Source organism: Patiria miniata, unplaced genomic scaffold (genome assembly GCF_015706575.1).
Source record: "Patiria miniata isolate m_02_andy unplaced genomic scaffold, ASM1570657v1 HiC_scaffold_23, whole genome shotgun sequence".
In the NCBI taxonomy this organism is placed as follows: Eukaryota; Metazoa; Echinodermata; class Asteroidea; order Valvatida; family Asterinidae; genus Patiria; species Patiria miniata.
In genome coordinates, this window is record NW_024037062.1 from 8584586 (window position 1) to 8604910 (window position 20325).

Consider the following 20325-nt stretch of genomic DNA (forward strand, 5'->3'; position numbering starts at 1 on the left):
TTTCTTGTTCCTCAAGATAACGCTTTTTTAGTTCGTGTTTTATCAAAACATGTCGGAAATAGAACACCTAAAGCCTTAAGTTCGGAACGAAGCACACTGCATAAATTTTGATTATAACTTCTCCCCCTATATTTGATTCCTGTTAATTAAAGCCTTGCTCTATGTTAAAGCATGGACGATTTAAGAAACATTGACTTTACTTAAAAAGGAACTACATGCAATATTATGTACATGATTAAGATAATTGCCGATTGTATTCATATTGCATAATTTATTATCAAAAATGTTATCAAAAATGCTTATGGTGATTTGATTGAAACTGAAAGTTACTATTAAAACATGTGGGCTAGTGAAAAAGGTTGCGGGCCAGTGAAAACTCTGGTTTACTGGCCCGGCCGGCCAGTAAAGGAAAAAGTGAAGGGAAACCCCTGTAAATTAACGTATCGGTATTAATACTATACTTGATTAAGAAATTGACAGAAATAAATCAAACGCAAGTGTTTATATTTGTTTTGTAGTTGTGGAAATTTAAGTCGAACATTAATTAAGCGCACGAAATATTGTCTGTATATGTGTTTTAAAAGCACTAGAAGTTATCGATGTAGAATAACAGTTATCATGAAACAAACCAGTTATCATGCTTAGCAAGGTCAACAAATACTTAACACATGTACGGAACAAATATCGTTGTTGGGATTCCGCATCGTTGAAAGAACCATTCGTGAATATGATTGAGTATACTCAGGCTACAACCAACATCTCAAATGCAAGACAATGCTTCGTTTTCATATTGTGTTGAAAAGACTGCAGAAGCAGGGTATTACGTGTAGTTGTAAACAAATGTATCTAGCGCAGTTTAAAGAGAAACAGTTAAGACTCTTTTTTGTTCAATTTTTTTTGATCTGACACATCTTTGATGACAGTTTTTACAAACTTTTGTCTAGACCAGGACAATTTTCCTTCTTTTAAATAGATTTTGAAGTATTGTCCGAAGATCTCAAATTAAAGACAGTTTGTTATCAGTATCTTGTCTGAGTGATTGCCGAGCGTTACGATTCTGGTTTTTTTTTTACAAATAATTGTAAAAACGGTATTAAACATTATATGCGATAAAATGTTAATTATTAACATAATCCGCCACATTTTTTGTGCCTGGATATGACGATTGCATTCATCGTATTGAATCATTCCGTTTTTAAGATTGATCAGTCATGTTTGAATGCGATGAAGCATTTATGTTCCGATGGCTCTTGTTTTAACATTGTGCTACAACCTTTTTTCGTAATCTTTGTAGTAAACCGTTTTTCGTAAACGTAATGTTTTTAATTTTTTTCGTAAACCTTGTGGTAGAACCATAATTTTTTTGAATATCCTTTGTATATCGCACAAAAGACATGTAGAGAAAAATTTTGTGTTTGAAATTTTGATCCAGCCATGTCTTTATTGCAACCTGACACTAGTAATTGATGTAACTTGAAAGCCGTACAAATTAAGCGAACGTTGATGATGATTAATGATTAAGTAAAGAAATATATATCCTGAGAGAAAGAAATATTTGGCAAGTAAGACAAGGAAATATCAGGCGAAACAGTTGTTTAAAAAAAGAAAGCTTAAATAATTGTAGACGTAACAGGAAAATACTGAAATACAGTTAACGTAAGTGTTAGTTTTTAGGTTTAAAAATCGTGTAGAGTGTTCTTCTCTCCACTCGTAGAGATTTAGATTTTTAAAAAAAGCTGTTAATTTTTCAAATCTTCAAAACGTCCTGTTCGTGCTTTAAAATGCGAAACACTACACAGTTGAGAATTAAAACTCTGAATAATTCCTTCGGCTAAAATGAAAGCATCTGCAAACGACCAGGAGTCGATAATGATGTTATTTGACCTTTGAAATGATCGAAGATTAAAAACACTTAAAGTGAAGGAATTAAGTTTAGTAAGTGTCATCAATCCAGGTTATTTTTTATTACTATGCATTCGCTGGAATAACATTAAAACTGAAGGTTAAAGTTGTTCACATTTTTTGTAACACCAAAATTGTACTACACCAAAAATTGTACTACAGCATGTTAGACTGCTGAAGTAGCATACGTTTTCTTTTATATAGTACGTCTACTTAAAGAGCAGCAAAAGAAAACATTTACTGATCACCTGCTTAAGTTTTAATCTGTTGTTTCGGTTAAGTGTTATGATTTTATATGGGTTGAGGTTGTGTACTTTTATATACTCATAATATTGTGGTAAAGCATAACTCGTACAGTGAACATTTATGATGATTGGACTACTGTTTGTGATAATAATAGTTGTTTTACGAAATAATAAATATAGGGATCTTACTTACTAAGGTTGAAATTTGAAGTAAAATCAGATAAATAGTGTCATAAATGAGGCTATCGAATAGCACAATGGTAGTAAGTAAAAGTAGGATTTAGCAAAATGGAAATAAAGTATGCAACTGCAATTTGTTTGTCAGCAATTTCGGAGTCAACGTTTCTCCGTGATATACCTGAGGTTAATTAATGTAGAAATATTTGTGATGTTTTCATGGCAACTTTTACTCAAAACTTAGCAAAAAGGTTTTTTCAACATGGCCTCTTGCAATTTGTGACAAGGTCATTTTGGCGTATAGCCAGTGGCAGCACTAGGGGGGGGGGGCATGGGAAACAAAAACGACTACACTTCTCTAAGTTACTCTAGTGGCTTATTTCCGGACTACTGACAATGGGCACTCGAGTGTACACAGGCTAGATTTTGTTTTGACTTCCCCCCCCCCCCCAAAAAAAGTATTTCCTGTCCCCCCCCCCCCCTTCCTATTTGAGAGTCTGCCGTCGCCACTGCGTATAGCTGTATTAGTTTTCGTTTTATTCCGTCGTTCGCATAACAACTCGCACAGGACAATTAGCCAAGTCTTCTTCTTATTTTGTGAACATTTCACAATTGACACAATATTGTGTGCATATCACATTTTAATATACTGCCCTCTCTCGTGAAGAATACATTATGTCATCTGATCCGGATTTAGTTCTTATAGACCTTAATCATGCTGCCACCATTTTAGTCATGTTCCCTGTATCCAAAAACAGTACTGAATTATAATGTTTCTTGTGCAAACAGGAACCAGACTATTCGACTTCCAGCGTTGCTTTGGTTACGTTGATTTTAATCGGGGAAAAATCAAGATGGTCGCAACATGATAATGGTCTCTATATAGCCTATATTTTGTAGCAGTCAGTGAGGTTTAGCTATCACGTGCTGCGTTAGGTCGCTGGTTTGGATGCTGGGAGGCTGCTTGTTCAAATCCTGGAGGGAATTTTACATTTTTATTTCCACCCCCCCCAAAAAAAAAATCTTCCCTAAACTGTGTTAAATCAACTCCAGATGATCGCATTTAAAATGAAACTCAACCTTTTCTTATCATTCATGGCTCTGTGGGAATTTGTTTAAATGGAAATCAAGTCCGAGAACCATTCCGAAAGAGGGCAGTATATTCATCCTATGTTAAGATGTGACATGCACACTATTGGTCATATGTACACAGCTGCGTTGGCACAGGAATCAATTAAAGACAAGGGCGCCCTCGTACAACTGTAAAGTTGTAACAACGTATTTTGGTTTCGTTTTGATGCCTTCACTCAGTGGCGTAAATCTACTGGCGAGGTGGGGGGGCATGGGTTAGTGACCAAAAAAATAGAATTGCCCGGCCGAATGGGGGGGGGGGACCGCTGGAGGCCACATTATACTAGGGGGCGCTCTTCAGGATAAAGATGTATATCAATATGTATACCCAATGCTATTGAATACATTTTAGTTGTTGGGACGTTCGCAAAAGACCTCAAACCTCCAATCTTTTCTCAACACAAAAAAAGTGCACCGGGGGGGGGGTTCGATTCAAAAGCCCATCCCCCGGTCAAAAGGTGGGGGGTATATACCCCCATCCCCCCCCCCTCCCCGATTTACGCCCCTGCCTTCGCTCACGCACCGACCTAAATATGCCCGATTCAGTTTTATAAGCTATCAAAAGATAAACTAGGATAAACTGCAAAGCTTGAAAAACGGAAACACCAACTTATTTGACTACGTTTTCAAAACGATATGAGGATGAATTACTAAAAATGTATAGGCTATTGTTGATGTCCCCTATAGAGGCCCCCAACGTGGCTCAAGTTGATTTTTCCGCCTTCAGTGCTTTACTATCAGAACACACACAAAAAATCCATGTACAAACCAAGCAGACTAGAGAAGGTGACTAAAAACACTGAGTTGGAAACTTAATTTTCAGGTTGCTCGCAAGATGGTTTAATCAATTGTGAATTTAACCCCCCAAAAATGATTTTATGCTTTGCAATCGAAGGATTTGAGAATATGTACAAAATTAGTCCGGGTAAAACAAGGAAAGATAAGAGCAAATGACAAGGAGAAATACAAGGCTACCAGATGTTGAGGGAGTCGGTGTACTGAGAGAAAATATCGAAATCACTTAATTTGAGCGGGAAATTATTCAGCAAATATAGACAACAAGGATTACAAAATGTTATCGAGGCGAGCATGATTTCTATAATTGCAACATTTTTGACAACAGATCATGCAAGGCATTTGAAATATTCAAATCTGCACGGCTACAATATTATGTCCAAACAAAATGGATTATGTGCAAATAAACGGAGGAAATTTGACAATTGGAGAATACTTATTCAATGTACAAAATATAGAGTTTATTTGTTTATTTATTTGTTACATTTCTTTAGCGAGGATATGGCCTTACAATTTAAAACTGGTTTCCCATGGAGCCCTGCAAACGCTACAGTGTTTGTGACTACACACATATACAAATACAATACATACAAATACAATACATTACTAATACAATACAGCACAATGAAATAGAATAAAAGCGTATGGGATTACTGCATGATGGTCAAGCAACTATTATGAATATTGTACAACTATTACAAAGAAACATGCACAGTTTGAGACGACATCGCTAACAGACTTTCCTAAAGGCCTAAGGTGAAATAAGTGAACACGACGGATTTGGGCATTTCTTGTGACATCGAGAAAATATATTTCTATATCATTCGCTGATTACGGGAGGGGCGAAAAACTCGCCAAAACTATTGGGAGAAAAACGGGAAAATTCGCATCTGGCTCCGTATTATGGCAACCAACATTGTGAAAATGAGGCAATATACACGGGATATATGCTATGCCAATCTTAACTAATTTTCTGGATTATGAACAATTAACGATCATGTACCCGCCAGAGAGTTAGTGACTGGCGGGTACCGTCTCAAGAGCTACCACAGCAAAATGGCCACAGATATGGATTACTGAAATACAATTATCAATGACACTAATAAATACGAGTGGGTGTCGACATTTGTTAAATTATCTACAGTTTGCAGTATTTAAAATGAACGGCACCTTAAAAAACCATACATTTAGCATATATACAAAATGAGGATATTAATTAGCCACAATGATGCAATGTTGGAGGCACCAAATATCAGCAATTTTCACAGTAGAAAATACACAAATACCGTCACTTAAACATACACAATTACATGAGAAAATTGGTTTTTCCAATTGAGCTCACCGGAAGGTACCTAATTATGCACAAAAATGGGCCGTCAGAAGCCGAATACAGCTGGGCGAGGCTTCATAGTGATACTAAAGAAATAGCAAAGTTTGTAAAGGAAGGAAAATGAATGTGGCTGAACTCAGGAAACGCAAAGAACGAAGAAAGAACAGCGCTCTACGTCGATCCTTCTCTCAGGACGGCATGTGCAGGAATGACTGCCTTGAATTTCGCGCTGCACCACGCCCTAATGCTCAACTAAACACAGGCATTTCACTTGTTCGCCTCAACAATGCAAACAAAAATTCCTATTCACAAATAAGGAGAGCTCCTGGAAGGGCGGTGGGTATTTACACATTCCTAAGAGGACTTTACAAGTTACTTCACACTGTTTAAATCTGTGTAAGGAAACAAATGAATCGCAGCTTGCAAATTTGGTTGGCTACACGTACCATTGTGTCAAACAATTTAACCTCCAATGTCAGTATTAATCCTAACACTTAAACACCTTAGCGACCTGATTTGTTTGTTACAACGTAATGATTATATTCCAATAATGTTTAAACTTAAGTCAAGTAATCACCGTCGACTGGAACATTTAGAGTTACATCACATTGTTTTTACAGTATAATTTTCATCAAGCTCTAAACATTCCCGTTGATAACTTTTCAGTATACCTACGCGTTACAAAGTTATTACAGAGAAACTTTAGTTTGTCGCCATTTTCCGATTTTTGTATTTACAATGAACCGCTTTAAGCTGCATAGACCTATCATTGCATCTTTTCACTTGGCCTACTTTGTGTACAATCATACCAGATTAACTATGAACATCGCCAGCAACTTTAAATTCCAACTCAACACACCTACACCACCCCACTACAGCTATGCAAGTTATTTTACAACGTCCAGTGTGGAGCCAGGATTTTGCAAGCATGAGCCCCCTCCCAAGTCGTCGACAGTAGTTTACGCCACTTCTTAGGATTCCAAATCAAGGCACCACAATGTAGGAAGCATCGAAGAGAGTTTGTAACAGAGAATGTCAGATTTGGGGAAAACTTCAATCCAGGTAACGTCACAGTAATTTAGCGAAGTGCAACTTTTAGTCAAGCTTCACAAAATCGTCTCAGAAGTCATTCACTATTCCGTTGCTCAATCTTAATCACTCACAAGCTATTTCAAGTTGACCGTGGTAACGTTTTTACGCATGCGCCCTCAATAATGCCAAAGCTACTCAATGTACAGGGCAACAAGAAAATACTAAAAAGAAGGGGAAATACTCACTTAAACTGAAGGTATGAAATTACATTCTACTTCAAATCAGGACAGATCATAGGTTGGAGGGAAACAAGCACCAGGCAAGGAATTCCAAAGAGACACAGCTTGTGGGAAAAAGTTATTGGAATAACCTTTTGTTCTACATCTAGGTTATAGCAACAGTGTATGGATGAGAGCAGGCAGAAAGTCGGGTTTCTGTCTCAAACACTCTGATTGGAGGAACCAGGTTGGATGGTCTCCATCCTTGATATTTGTGTTCTTACTTGTGTCTGACTTGGGACTTGACTTGCGATTGACTCGACTAAAAGTCAGGATTGGCGTCGATGTTCAGTGCGCTTGGACCGGTGATTCTTGAGCGGCCTTCACTGGTGGAATCACTCGAAGTTCTATTTGCTCCGTCTGCTGCGGTCGGCGGCAGCGGCGGCACTGTCGAAGGAGCTTTGCCAACGGAGGGAAAGCCTCCAAAAAAGCCGCTCGATACTGACTGCTGGTCGCACTGTATACCAGAGTATTGATGGAGCAGTTGATGGGGCGAAAGATCGCTACGCAGAACAACAGGTCGAGACTGGTCCAGAACATATCCAAGACAGCTTCAGCTCCCGACTGTGAGGAGAACAGGATAATAAGAGTGTTAACGGTTAAGGCGATTTCCGTTGAACTGAGCAGGAAGAAGACAGCAGAGTTGATGACCAGCATGCGGACGACGGGGTAAACTCGACGGGTTTGGCCTACTTGACGCTCTCGGTCACTGTGGCACAACTTAATAACGATGTAAATATACGAAGAAATAGTTATTGTAAACGTAGCCAGGTAAATCAGTAGAAACAAGACACCAGCTACTTTAGTGAACACCTCATTCTTGACATAAGTGGAACTAGTTAAGAATCCACCCAAAACGCCTGTGACAAGTGCCGCAACCCAGATGCCTGCCGATACCTTGGCTGCTCGAGACTTGCTCGCTTGCGCTCTCTGGGTTAGCGGTTGGCGTACGGCGAAGAATCTTTCAACCGCTATGACAGTCACGAAGCAGTACGAAGCAATCTGCATCGTTGATAAAGCTACGTGTGAGGCCAGGGAAGCACCTGGATCTACAGTGTGTGTGTTTTGTATTGCCCATGTTATTGACATGCCTAGGGTCAGATTGGTAGCGTCAGCCACTGCTAAACTCGACAGATAGACGTTGATGATCGTGCGCATGGACTTCACTCGAATCACCACGAAGAGAAAAATAGAGTTCAGCAGGATTCCAATGGGGGCGATGATTCTGGCGAACTGACCGATGATGTAATTGTAGTCTTGCTCATGAGCTTCGACATCACGGAAAAGCTGCTCCTCATGGGCTGTCAGTCCGTCGCTATGTTCTATTGTTCCATTCATCTTTCTTACAAGAAACGTCTTGACAGGCCTGATTCACAAGTCCAAATGTATCTACATTGATAGCCAGATTATAACTCGTCTTGGGACCGAGCAATATGAAATAAGAAAAGAAAGTGAGAAACACTGGACATGCATTATAACCAACTCACTCTTTGCGTCTTAAATGGGATGTCAGAAAACTTAGTTTCCATTTCGATCAGCAGATCCAATGGGGTTAAAGGCGCTATCTCGTGAACTGTGTAGTTCTCAACTCACTCCAAGGGTAAGCTCGAACCTTAAGAGCATGGGTTCGTGCAGTTCAAATTACCCCTATGGGATTTTGTTTTATAGCATGAGAAACAATAGCAATGTCCTGCAATCTTAATCACGTGGTTGGAACCTAATTACACCCTGCATCACCCACGCTGCCCCACCACAACCCCACCCGATCCCACCCCACCCCCAAAGTTTGGCCAAAGTTATACACACATTTCTAATGAACCTAAACTCCCGAGTGTTAGCTCTATAGACCATGTAACATTTCTTTACAAATTGGATGTTGTGGTCACGTGATGTCAACTTTCTGCAAACTGATCTCTTCTGCTCTGCGTGTGTATTCCTTGAAATGTGATTGGTGTAAAAGTGGTGACGTCAACTGTTTAATGTGGGCAAAATAACATGCAAAAGATGCTTAAATGTTTGGGGTGCCTGTCGGTTGCACGTTGGTAACAGTAATTGCAAGCCAGCTAGTATGGTTCCCCGAGCTGACAATTCCCCGACGTCTATAAATTGTTCCGTTTTGTCTGAAGTATATAGGGTACGTCAGGGAACCAAACTACAAGAGCAGCATTTTGTGATTTTTTTCTAGCATCTGTGTACACAAATCTTTAAACATAATTATCAGTTGAACAATGTTTGCTATAAAATACCAACCCCCAAATATATCAATTTCTGAAAATTACAGGAGAAACAAATTGTATTATTACCTTGATCCAACTTTTGGAATCAGTTTAACTTGCTGAACGTCAGAAGTTTACATTTACTTGTTATTTTGTCCCAGCATATTATGATAAACATTTCTGGTTAGCTTGAGACAATATACTGGTGATACCAAAAGTTCATTATCAAAACACCATTGTGTTTCCTCGTTCGCACGCTAGTCACAGTCACATGTTGAACGATTTATTATCGGAAAGGTATCATTGCTACAAAGTTATCACGTGATCTCACTACGGTAATATTTTAACCATGATTTTGGGGTTTATTTGTGAAACTCCAGCAAAAAAACATTCACTTAGACACATTTGTAAAACTTGGATTGAGGCTCATTGGAAAGGACATTGAATAAGCTTATATTCTGGGATTTGGGTGGGGAGAAGTGTTGATTGTGGATGGATGCAGGGGCGGATCCAGCTTCGACTCAAAGGGAGTTAGCTGTCAAGGACGGGTAGGGGTAGCAGGCATGTGCTTGTTTGCTCTGCAAAATTTCCTTTCTTTTGGGGTCTAGGGTAGTAGTCCACCCCCACCCCCCTCGAAGATCCAGCACTGCGGTGAACTGGGCAAGAATTCGTTTCCTACTTTTACTACCAAAATGTCAAGAACATCCAATAAATCTTAGACAAATCCATACTTGTAAGGAACTATACAGACGCACAACCAAACGCGTGTTGAAAAGAAAATGTGTATGGTAGCAAATAAGCATTTTTAAGTGACAAATAAGTGACATTTTTTTACTTTACCTAATTTATGTACAAAAATATTCATACAAGATTGTATTATGAACCGCGCCACCTACTGTACAAATTGTGATATGTACACAAATATGGAGGAGGCTGGGTTGCCACAAGAACAGTTGAAGAGAAAGAGCGCCCTCATACAACTGTTAAGTTGTTACAACGTATTTTGGTTTCGTTTTGATGCCTTCGCTCACACATCGACCTAAATATGCCCCATTCAGTGCCGAGAAATAAAGGCTCAGGTTTTATAAGTTATCAAAAGATAAACTGGGATAAACTGCAAATCTTGAAAAACGGTGAACACCAACTCATTAGGCTACGTTTTCAAAACGATATGAGTATGAATTACGAAAAAAAAAAAAAATAGGCTATGATGTCCCCTTACGGCCCCCAAAACAAAAAAAACTATCCGGAAATGGGCTCTATAAATAGGTTGCTTAAAGTGGGTTTCTTTTGTTGGGGGACGCGGGAAAGGTTTGGTATGAAGCCCGGGAAGGGACAGGGTGGACATTTTCTTTGGCATTTGCTAATTCGTTCGCACGAATAAGTTATTCGTGGGAACGAATTAGTAATTCGTGCGAACGAATTACTAATTCGTTCCCACGAATTACTAATTCGTTCGCACGAATTAGTAATTCGTGCAAACGAATTAGGAATTCGTGCGAACGAACTAGTAATTCGTGCGAATTAATTAGCAAATGCCAAAAAAAATTTCCACCCTGTCCCTTCCCGGGCTTCATAGTTTGGCAAGATGCCGGGGTCATTACAGAATGTTACAATTGTACACATTTGTTCAGACTGTGTGTTTTTCTATGCTGGGAATGATCAGTCGTGGTACTGGTAGCAGTGTGGCAGGTTGACCACAGAGTTGTTGCTGAATACATAAGAGTTTCTTCAGAAGTTGGAAATCCTGTGTGTTTGACCCCTTTTCCTGCGTTTTGCCGGATGCGGAGGACAAGGGCCCAACAGGTTCCCGTTACAATATAGTGATTACAAAAATATACCAGGGCGAGCATGATTTCTAAAATTGCAACATTTATGACAAGAGATCATGCAAGGCATTTGAAATATTCAAATCTGCACAGCTACAATATTATGTCCAAAGAATATGGATTATGTACTAAAAACAGAGGTAAATTCACAACATGAAGCATAATTAATCAATGTACATAATATAGAGTATATTTCTATATTTGTTTATTTATTTATTTATTACATTTCTTTACCCAGTGTATGCCCAAACAGTTTAAAACTGGTTTCCATTTGGGGCCCTGCATACACTTCAAATGTCTACACACATGTATAATACAATACAAAATTGAAAATTAGGTTCAATGGGACACAAACGTGCATTTTAAAAGATTGAATTTGAAAAAAAATAGCCTGCAAATTGGGCCCTTTAAGCAGAATCTGCAATCCAGTTACCGTCTCAGGATATTTCATCGACGTGTGACTTTTAGTCAAGACCTCACAAAATCCTCACATAAGTCAATCGAAATGAAATCCTTCGATCTAAATTACTCACAAGCTATTCAAATGTAACTATGATTAGGGTTTCTTATGCATATTTGCCCTCAACAAGACTTGTAGCCACTCAAGTTAAAGGGATACAAGATAAAAATAAAAAGAAGAATAATCAGGAAAACTAAAGGTAGGAATTAACATTCCTCTTGAGGTTGGAGGGAAACAAGCACCAGGCAAGGAATTCCAAAGAGATGCAGCACGTGGGGAAAAAAAGCTATGGAAATATCCTTTTGTTCTACATCTTGGTAATTGCAACAGTATATGGATGAGAACAGGCAGAAAGTCAGGTTTCTCAAACACTCTGATTGGAGGATCCAGGTTGGATAGTCTCCATCCTTGATATTTGTGGTCTTACTTGTGTCTGACTTGGGACTTGACTTGTGATTGACTCGACTAAAAGTCTGGATTGGCGTCGATATTCAGTTCGCTTGGGCCGGTGATTCTTGAGCGGCCTTCGCTGGTGGAATCGCTCGAAGTTCTATCTGCTCCGTCTGCTGCGGTCGGCGGCAGCGGCGGCGCTGTCGAAGGAGCTTTGCCAGTGGGGGGAAAGCCTCCAAGAAAGCCGCTCGATACTGACTGTTCGTCACGCTGTACACCAGAGTATTGATGGAGCTGTTGATGAGGCGAAGGATTCCTACACAGACCGCTACGTCGAGAATGGTCCATAAGCGATCAATAACGGCTGCCGGTGAGAGCGTGGAGAACAGGAGTATAAGGGTATTAACACTGACAGCGATATCCGTTGAACTGAGCATGAAGAAGACAGCAGTGTTGATGACCAGCATGCGGACGACCGGGTAAACTCGACGGGTCTGGCCTGCTTGAAGCTCTCGATCACTGTGGTATAACTTCATAACGATGCAAATATATGAGGTTATAGTTATGGTAAACGAAGCCAGGTAAATCAGGAGAAAGATGACAACACATACTTGATGGAAAACCACATTCGTTACATAATTGGGATCAGTTGCGACTCCACCCAACACGCCCGTGACCACTGCCGCAACCCAGACGCCTGCTGATACCTTGGCTGCTCGTGACTTGCTCGCTCGCGCTCTCTGGGTTAGCGGTTGGCGTACGGCGGAGAATCTTTCAACCGCTATGATAGTCACGAAGCAGTACGAAGCAATCTGCATCGTTGAAGAAGCTATGGCTAAGGCTAGGGAAACGCCTGAGTCTATGTGCCTATATTCTGTTGCCCATGCTGTTGACATGCCTAGGATCAGAAAGGCAGCGTCAGCCACTGCTAAATTCGACAGATAGACGTTGATGATCGTGTGCATGGACTTCACTCGAATTACTACGAAGAGAAAAATAGAGTTCATCAGGATTCCGATGGGGGCGATGATTTTCACAAACTGACGGGTAATGCTGTCGTTGTCTTGCGCATGAGCATCAACATCACGGAAAAGCTGCTTCTCGTGGGCTGTCAGTCCGTCGCTATGTTCTATTGTTCCATTCATCTTTCTTATAGGGTGGCGTCTTGAACAGCTTGGTTCGCAAGTCGAAATGTATCTACATCGATAGCCAGATTATAACTCGTCTTGGGTCCGAGCAATATGAAATCAGAAAAGAAAGCGAGAAACACTTGGCATGCATTATAACAAACTCACTCTTTGCGTCTTAAATGGGAATGTCAGAAAACTTAGTTTCCATTTCGATCAGCAGATCCAATGGTGTTAAAGGCGCTATCTCGTGAGTTGTGTAGTTTTCAACTCCCTCCAAGGGTAAGCTTGAACCTTAAGAGCATGGGTTTGTGCAGTTCAAATTACCCCTATTGGATATTGTTATATAGCATGATAAACAGTAGCAATGTCCTGCAATCTTAGTCACATGGTTGGAACCTAATTACACCCTGCATCCCCCACGCTGCCCCACCACATCCCCACCCGATCCCACCCACCCCAAAGTTTGGCCAAGTTATGCACATATTTCTAAACTCCCGAGTGTTAGCTCTATAGACCATGTTACATGAATTTACAAATTGGATGCTGTGGTCACGTGATGTCAACTTTCAGCAAACTGTTCTCTTCAGCACTGCATGTGCATTCCTTGAAATGTGATTGGTGTAAAAGTGGTGACGTCAACTGTTTAATGTGGGCAAAATAACATGCAAAAGATGCTTAAATGTTTGGGTTGTCTGTCGGTTGCCCGTTGGTATGACGGCACAGGTAACACGGTCTATAGAACTAAGCCAATAATGGCAGATGTTTCCCATTCTAATTTTGTTTTGTTCCAATTTGCAAACACCTCAAATACGTTGGGGTGCGACGTCATGAAACTCCATTTTGTCTCTCAATTAAATTTGATATCAATAATGACATTCTAATGTTTGTATAAAAAATGCGTGACTACAAATATGAATTACCTGCAGTCAATTTAAACATCGTCCTTGATCCAACATTTGGAATCTAATTTCCTGGACGTTAGAACTTTCAATTTCCTAGCTCTTTTTTATTTTTATTTTTAATGTTTTGCAGTTTCTGGTTTACTTGAGACAATACTAGTGATACCAAAAGTTCATTATCGAAACACAATTGTGTTTCCTCGTTTGTACACTAGTCACAGTCACATGATGAACTTTCCATTCTGAAGGGATTATAGCTACAAAGTCATCACGTGAACTTATTACTGTAATTGTTCAGCCATGATTTGGGGTTTTATTGGTGACACATGCAAAACAACACTGCGTCTTGACCTCAAGATTCTGACCATTCAGCGAGCGCCTTCTATTGGGTCTTCAGTAACCCGTTGGTGTATTACAAAACATGTGCATAAAATTTACCATTCAACAGCTTAGGCAGGATTGTCTGCTCCAAATGACGTCGCAATTTGTAAAGTGGACTCCGATTGGCTTGCGCCCGGAGTCTCATTAAGATTTGCATGCTCACATAATTATACCAAACGTTGTTGCTGAGCCTGCGGGATCCGTTGAACTACGGCTGATACTAAGACTGTACAAAATGGCAATCTGACAAACTGTGACAGAGTTACAGGTATACTCAGTTTCCAATTCGTTTGGCCGGAATTTTTTCTCTCAAAATCGAGAAATTAGACATTAAAGTTTCCCGACTGAACTCCTTAGGAAGTTTACAAATTAGCTTCATTGAAATTAAAGGGAGCTATTTCGTTGTTCTGACTTCTAACGCATAGATCGGACTTTCGATAATTTTTGCCTGTACAGTGTATTATTAGTCTAAGGATCAGACATTTACATGTGCGGAGCCACGGACGAACGTCTGATATATCCTAGCAGTCAAATTGTATGCGACCCCGCGAGCCAGCCAATCGGAGTCGACTTTGGAAACTGGGACGTCATGTCGATTAGAAATGTGGACTAAGCTGCTGGTTGGTCAATTTTGTTGTCACGTTTCTGTAATACAACAACGGGTTTACCGAAGACCCGATAGAAGGCGCCCGCTGAATGGTCAGAATCTCGAGGTCAACACGCAGTCTTGTTTTGAATAATCGCCGAATCTGCTCGCATATCATAGACCCTTGCTGTGTAGGGGATATTGCATAGACTAGGTTTTGTGCCGGAGGGCAATGACCAAACTATGAGTTCACGTGATGACTTTTTAGCCATATAATACCTCTTCGAGAGTAAATCGTTCAACATGTGACTGTGACTACAGGGTACAAACGAGGAAACTTAATCGTAATTTGATAATGAACTTTTGGTATCACCACTATTGTCTCAAGCAAACCAGAAAACGTATAAGAAGATGCTGGGGAAAAGAGCAAGCAAATTGAAACTTCTGACGTTCAGGAAGTTAAATAGATTCCGAAACATTGGATTAAGGATGATGCTTAAAGGTACGGTAATAAATAGCATTTGCTTTTGCTGTAAATTTCAGAAATTGATGGATTTGGGGGTTGATATTTTATAGCCAATCTTGTTAAACTGATAGTAGTGTTTAAGGTTTTGTGTTCATATATGCTGGAAAAAAAAACAAGATCATGTTGTTCTTGTAGTTTGATTCCCTGACCCTACTTTAGAAGAAATGGAGCAATTTTTTGACGTGGGGGAATTGTCAGGTCAGGGAGCCAGACTAGCTGGCTTGCCATTGCTACCAACGGGCAACTGACAGGCAACCCAACATTTAAGCATCTTTTGCATGTTATTTTGCCCACGTTAAACACTTTACGTCACCACTTCAAGGGATACACAGTGCGGAAGACATCAGTTTGCTGAAAGTTGAAATCACGTGACAACAACATCCAATTTATAAGATGGAATTTTGGAACATCCAATTTGTAAATCTAACATGGTCTATAGAGCTAACACTCGGAAATTTAGGTTAATTAGAAATGTGTGCACAACTTGGGTAATCTATGGGGGCGGGGTGGGATCGGGTGGGGGTGTGACGGGTTCAAATTAGGTTCAAACCACATGACTAAGATTGCAGGACATTGTTATTGTTAATCATGCTATAGAACGATTCCCAAAAGGGGTAATTTGAACTGCACGAACCCATGCTCTAGAGGTTAGAGCTCACCCTTGGAGTGAGTTGAGAAATACACAATTCACGAAATAGCGCCTTTAACTCTATTGGGTCCGCTGATCGAAAAGGAAACTAAGTTTTCTGACATTGCCATTTCACGCGCGAAGAGTGAGTTGGTTATAATGCATGCCCAGTGTTTATTGCTTTCTTTTCTTATTTCACATTGCTTCGTCCCAAGACGAGTTATAATCTGGCTGTAAATGTAGATACATTTCGACTTTTGAACCAAGCCTGTCAAGACGTTATCCTATTAAAGAAAGATGAATGGAACAATAAGACACAGCGACGGACTGACAACCCATGAGAGGCAGCTTGCCCGTGATGTCGAAGCTCATGCTCAAGACTACGAAGACATAATCCATCACTTTATCAAAATCGTTGCCCCCATTGGAATCGTTCTGAACTCAATTTTTCTCTTCGTGGTAATTCGAGTGAAGTCCATGCGCACGATCATCAACGTCTATCTGTCGAATTTAGCAGTGGCTGACGCTGTCTATCTGATTCTGGCCATGTCGACAACATGGGCAACAGAAGATACACACGTAGCTTCAGGTGCTTTCCTAGCTGTTAACATAGCTTCTTCAACTATGCACATTGCTTCGTACTGCTTCGTGACTGTCATAGCGGTTGAGAGATTCTCCGCTGTACGCCAACCACTAACCCAGAGAGCGCGAGCGAGCAAGTCACGAGCAGCCAAGGTATCGGCAGGCGTATGGGTTGTGGCAGTTGTCACTGGCACTTTGGGTGGCCTCGCAAATGATACCAATTATGTCACTAACGTGGTTTTCAATCAAGTATGTGTGGTCATCTTCATCTTGATTTACCTGGCTACGTTTACCATAACTATTTCCTCGCATATTTACATCGTTATTAAGTTATGCCACAGTGACCGAGAGCGTCAAGCAGGCCAAACCCGTCGAGTTTACCCCGTTGTCCGCATGCTGGTCATCAACACTGCTGTCTTCTACGTGCTCAATACATTGGACATCGTTTACCTTGTCGTCTACCTTATATTCCTGTTCTCCTTGCACTCAGCAGCAGAAGCTCTCGATATCTACTGGACCAGTGTTGACATGTTGTTCTGCGCAGCAATCTTTCGCTTCATCAACAGCTCCATCAATACTCTGGTGTACAGCGTGACGAACAGTCAGTATCGAGCAGCTTTCTTGGAGGCTTTCCCCCCGCTGGCAAAGCTCCTTCGACAGTGCCACCGCTGCCGCCGACCGCAGCAGACGGAGCAGATAGAACTTCGAGCGATTCCACCAGCAAAGGCCGCTCAAGAATCACCGGCCCAAGCGAATTGAACATCAACGACAATGCAGACTTTTGGTCGAATCCATCACAAGTCAAGTCCCAAGTCAGACACAAGTAAGACCGCAAATATCAAGGATGGAGACCATCCACCCTGGTTCCTCCAATCAGAATGTTTGAGAGAGAAACCCGACTTTCTACCTGTTCTCATCCATTTACTGTTGTTATTACCTAGATGTAGAACAAAAGGATATTCCAATAGCTTTTCCCCTCGTGCTGCATCTCTTTGGAATTCCTTGCCTAGTGCTTGTTTCCCTCCAACCTATGATCTGTTCTGTTTCAAGAGGTATGTTAATTCCTACCTTCAGATCTCCTAAGTATCTACTCTTCTTTTTATTTTTCTCATGTAGCCATGTACCTTAAGTGGCTTCGAGTCTTGTTGAGAGCAAATATGCATAAGAAAATCTAATCATAGTTAATTTGGAATAGTTTGTGAGTGATTTAGATCGAAGGATTTAATTGTGATTGACTTATGTGAGGATTTTGTGAGGTCTTGACTAAAAGTCACACATCGATGAAATATCCTGTGACGGTAACTGAATTGAAGATTCTCCAAAGGGCAACAAAAAGTTAATTAATTTCTTCAAAATGCACCTGTAAGCACATAATCCTTTAGGGATGTACGCATGCGTAGAAGTCAAAATTCCTCGCTAACCCATAAATATGCTTACCGTAAGCACAGAACGTTCTGTTACAGTAAGCAGGGATTTTTCGCTAACGGTATAAAGCAGAGCAATGAAATTGGGCCCAGGTCCCACGGTAGTTTCAAACTTACACACATGGCGAACCAAGTGCTCACGGTTCGAGGCAATTTTTTTTTCGTGAACATAATCATTGTGTGACTCGAATTTCGACTAGTTCCAGGACGGCTCAATTTTTTTTTGAGGACCAAAATGTTTTTGTGCCAGAGGAAAGTATAGTACAGAGGTCGGAAGCTATGTGTCAAGTTGAACACATGGACTGTGGTTTCCTAGTTCCTACAGTTTTATTTCGCTCGTACCCCCGCCCTGCAAACAGGACGCTGGGATACTCTGATAAATTCACGCTCTGATTGGTTAGATTTTGCGTGACCTGTGCCCTGCGTGTCATCACGGCCATGACTCTGCAAGGTTTGAAAGGGCCGTTAAGACTGATTCGTTACTCTTTTATCCCAGTTTAGAGATTTTTTTTTTCGTTGAAAAGCGTAATAATGTAGGAAATTCTGTAAAACTTATCTGTGTTGTAAAAGTCCGTCACTTGCTCAGGCTCCGTTTCGAATCACGAACGGTCGGATTGCATATTAAAATACGACGCTCAAAATTTTGTCCACATGGTCCGCAATGAAACAGAAATCACATCCGGTATGGAACGTGTGCATTTCTATGGGATGTTTTCGGATAGCATTTGCGCACATTGTCTAACTGCAGTCTTGAACAGCTGCAGCCAGATGCTTTATACATAGGCCACTTCCTTCACCAGATTCTGTGAAGCTCATCAGAGTATCCCAGCGTCCTGTTTGCAGGGCGGGGGGGTGGGGTACGAGCGAACAGTTTTATCGGAATTCGATCCATAAACTCCGCCCCCCAACAAAAAAGTCAAGGTCGCAATGTGTTCTGCACGTTGTGTACCTCCTATTGCAAACCCTATGTTAAACCTTCAAATACCACTGCAAAACACATTGAATCGATGCTCATCCCCTTTCCCTGATACGGATTCGTCAAAAAAAAATTATGAATAGAAAGAAAGAAATTTTTATCTTGTTTTAAAGTTGCAGAAAAGAATGTAAATGGGAGAAGAGCGCCCCTAGCGTTAAATGAGGTCCAGCCCTCCCAGCTCTTTGAATTTGCAGTGGCCGGCCACTCAGCCATCCCAAATTGTGGCTGTGAATTCGCCGGTACAGACAAAATACACTGACCAACTGAGGGGGAGTGTGGCCTAGTGGTTAGGGTTTGTGACTCATGATCAGAGGGTCAGGGGTTCAAATCCAGCTGCTGGTCATTATGTTGTGTCCTTGGGCAAGCCACTCCACCCCCACTTGCCTATCTCCACCCAGGAGTGTAAATGGATACCGGCGTTAGCTGGGGAGTAACCTGCGATGGACTGGCATCACATTCAAGGGGAATGGAAATATTCTCAGTCGTTTCATGCAACTGACACCGGAGATGAATGCCGGCCTGATGGGCCACTTGGCTCGTGACAGACTTTACTTCACTTTACTGACCAACTGACCAACTGACCAACTGACCAACTGACCAACTGACCAACTGACCGACACCCCAGTGGCCAGTTGGACCATGGTTTGATCAACTTACCGTATGACCACCGACCACTGGATCAATCCCAACAATCTAGAATGACATTGCAATGCAGAGACCAAACTTTCGGATGCGCTGCCCGCAACCTGCAACAACACCAGCGCATCGCTGGAATTGGAAACTGGGCGGATATCCTGTCAACTGTCAATTGTTCCTGTAATTCGACAAATTCCATGCACTGTACTTTATAGTACATTTCTGACAACAGGAGGGAAACTTGTGATAGCGGGGTGTGCTGTTCTGGCGATACCAAAATCAGGGGCGGATCGAGGAATGATTTCGCAGGGGGGGGTTTCATCAGCAAAAAAAATCTGAAAATGTACACAGGTTTTTTTCTCCGGACACTTGGCCTCCGTAAAATAAAAAACTGAGGGGGGGGGGGGGGAGCTGGTACCATATTTCAATAGGGGTGCTGTTCAAATTCGACGATTATTAACACTAGATTACAGAATGGTGTACCGTATTTTGAACAGGCAGACATTATACCAGTATAATTTTTGGGGGGTGTCACAGCAGGGGGGGGGGGGGTGTTCGACTTATTTTTTAGGAATTTGTTTTATTTTTTTTATTTTTTTACAGAGCGGGGGGGGGGTTGACCCCCAAAACCCCCCTTCTGGATCCGCGCCTGAAGTATTCAACTTCCAAGCAAACTAGGTGATTTGTTTTCCAAATTGGGTCCGTTCGTTTGTACCGAAAATGGTTCATTAAGGAGCCATTCCTTTAGACTTGTGCAGAGCCAACATAAAGT

The 20325-nt window shown here is 41.1% G+C and overlaps 3 protein-coding genes across 3 annotated transcripts; 1 reads left to right on the forward strand and 2 right to left on the reverse strand.

Moving 5' to 3' along the window:
- Positions 1-7178: 7178 nt before the first annotated feature.
- LOC119731446 (G-protein coupled receptor 35-like) lies at positions 7179-8228 on the reverse strand. The gene has a single exon (XM_038204615.1). It carries the CDS (start codon positions 8226-8228, stop codon positions 7179-7181), a length of 1050 nt encoding a protein of 349 aa, XP_038060543.1.
- A 3658-nt stretch (positions 8229-11886) lies between these two features.
- LOC119731447 (somatostatin receptor type 4-like) lies at positions 11887-12930 on the reverse strand. Its single transcript, XM_038204616.1, has one exon. It carries the CDS (start codon positions 12928-12930, stop codon positions 11887-11889), a length of 1044 nt encoding a protein of 347 aa, XP_038060544.1.
- Positions 12931-16232: 3302 nt separating this feature from the next.
- LOC119731448 (kappa-type opioid receptor-like) lies at positions 16233-17276 on the forward strand. Its single transcript, XM_038204617.1, has one exon. The coding sequence runs from the start codon at positions 16233-16235 to the stop codon at positions 17274-17276; it is 1044 nt and encodes a 347-aa protein (XP_038060545.1).
- Positions 17277-20325: the final 3049 nt, after the last annotated feature.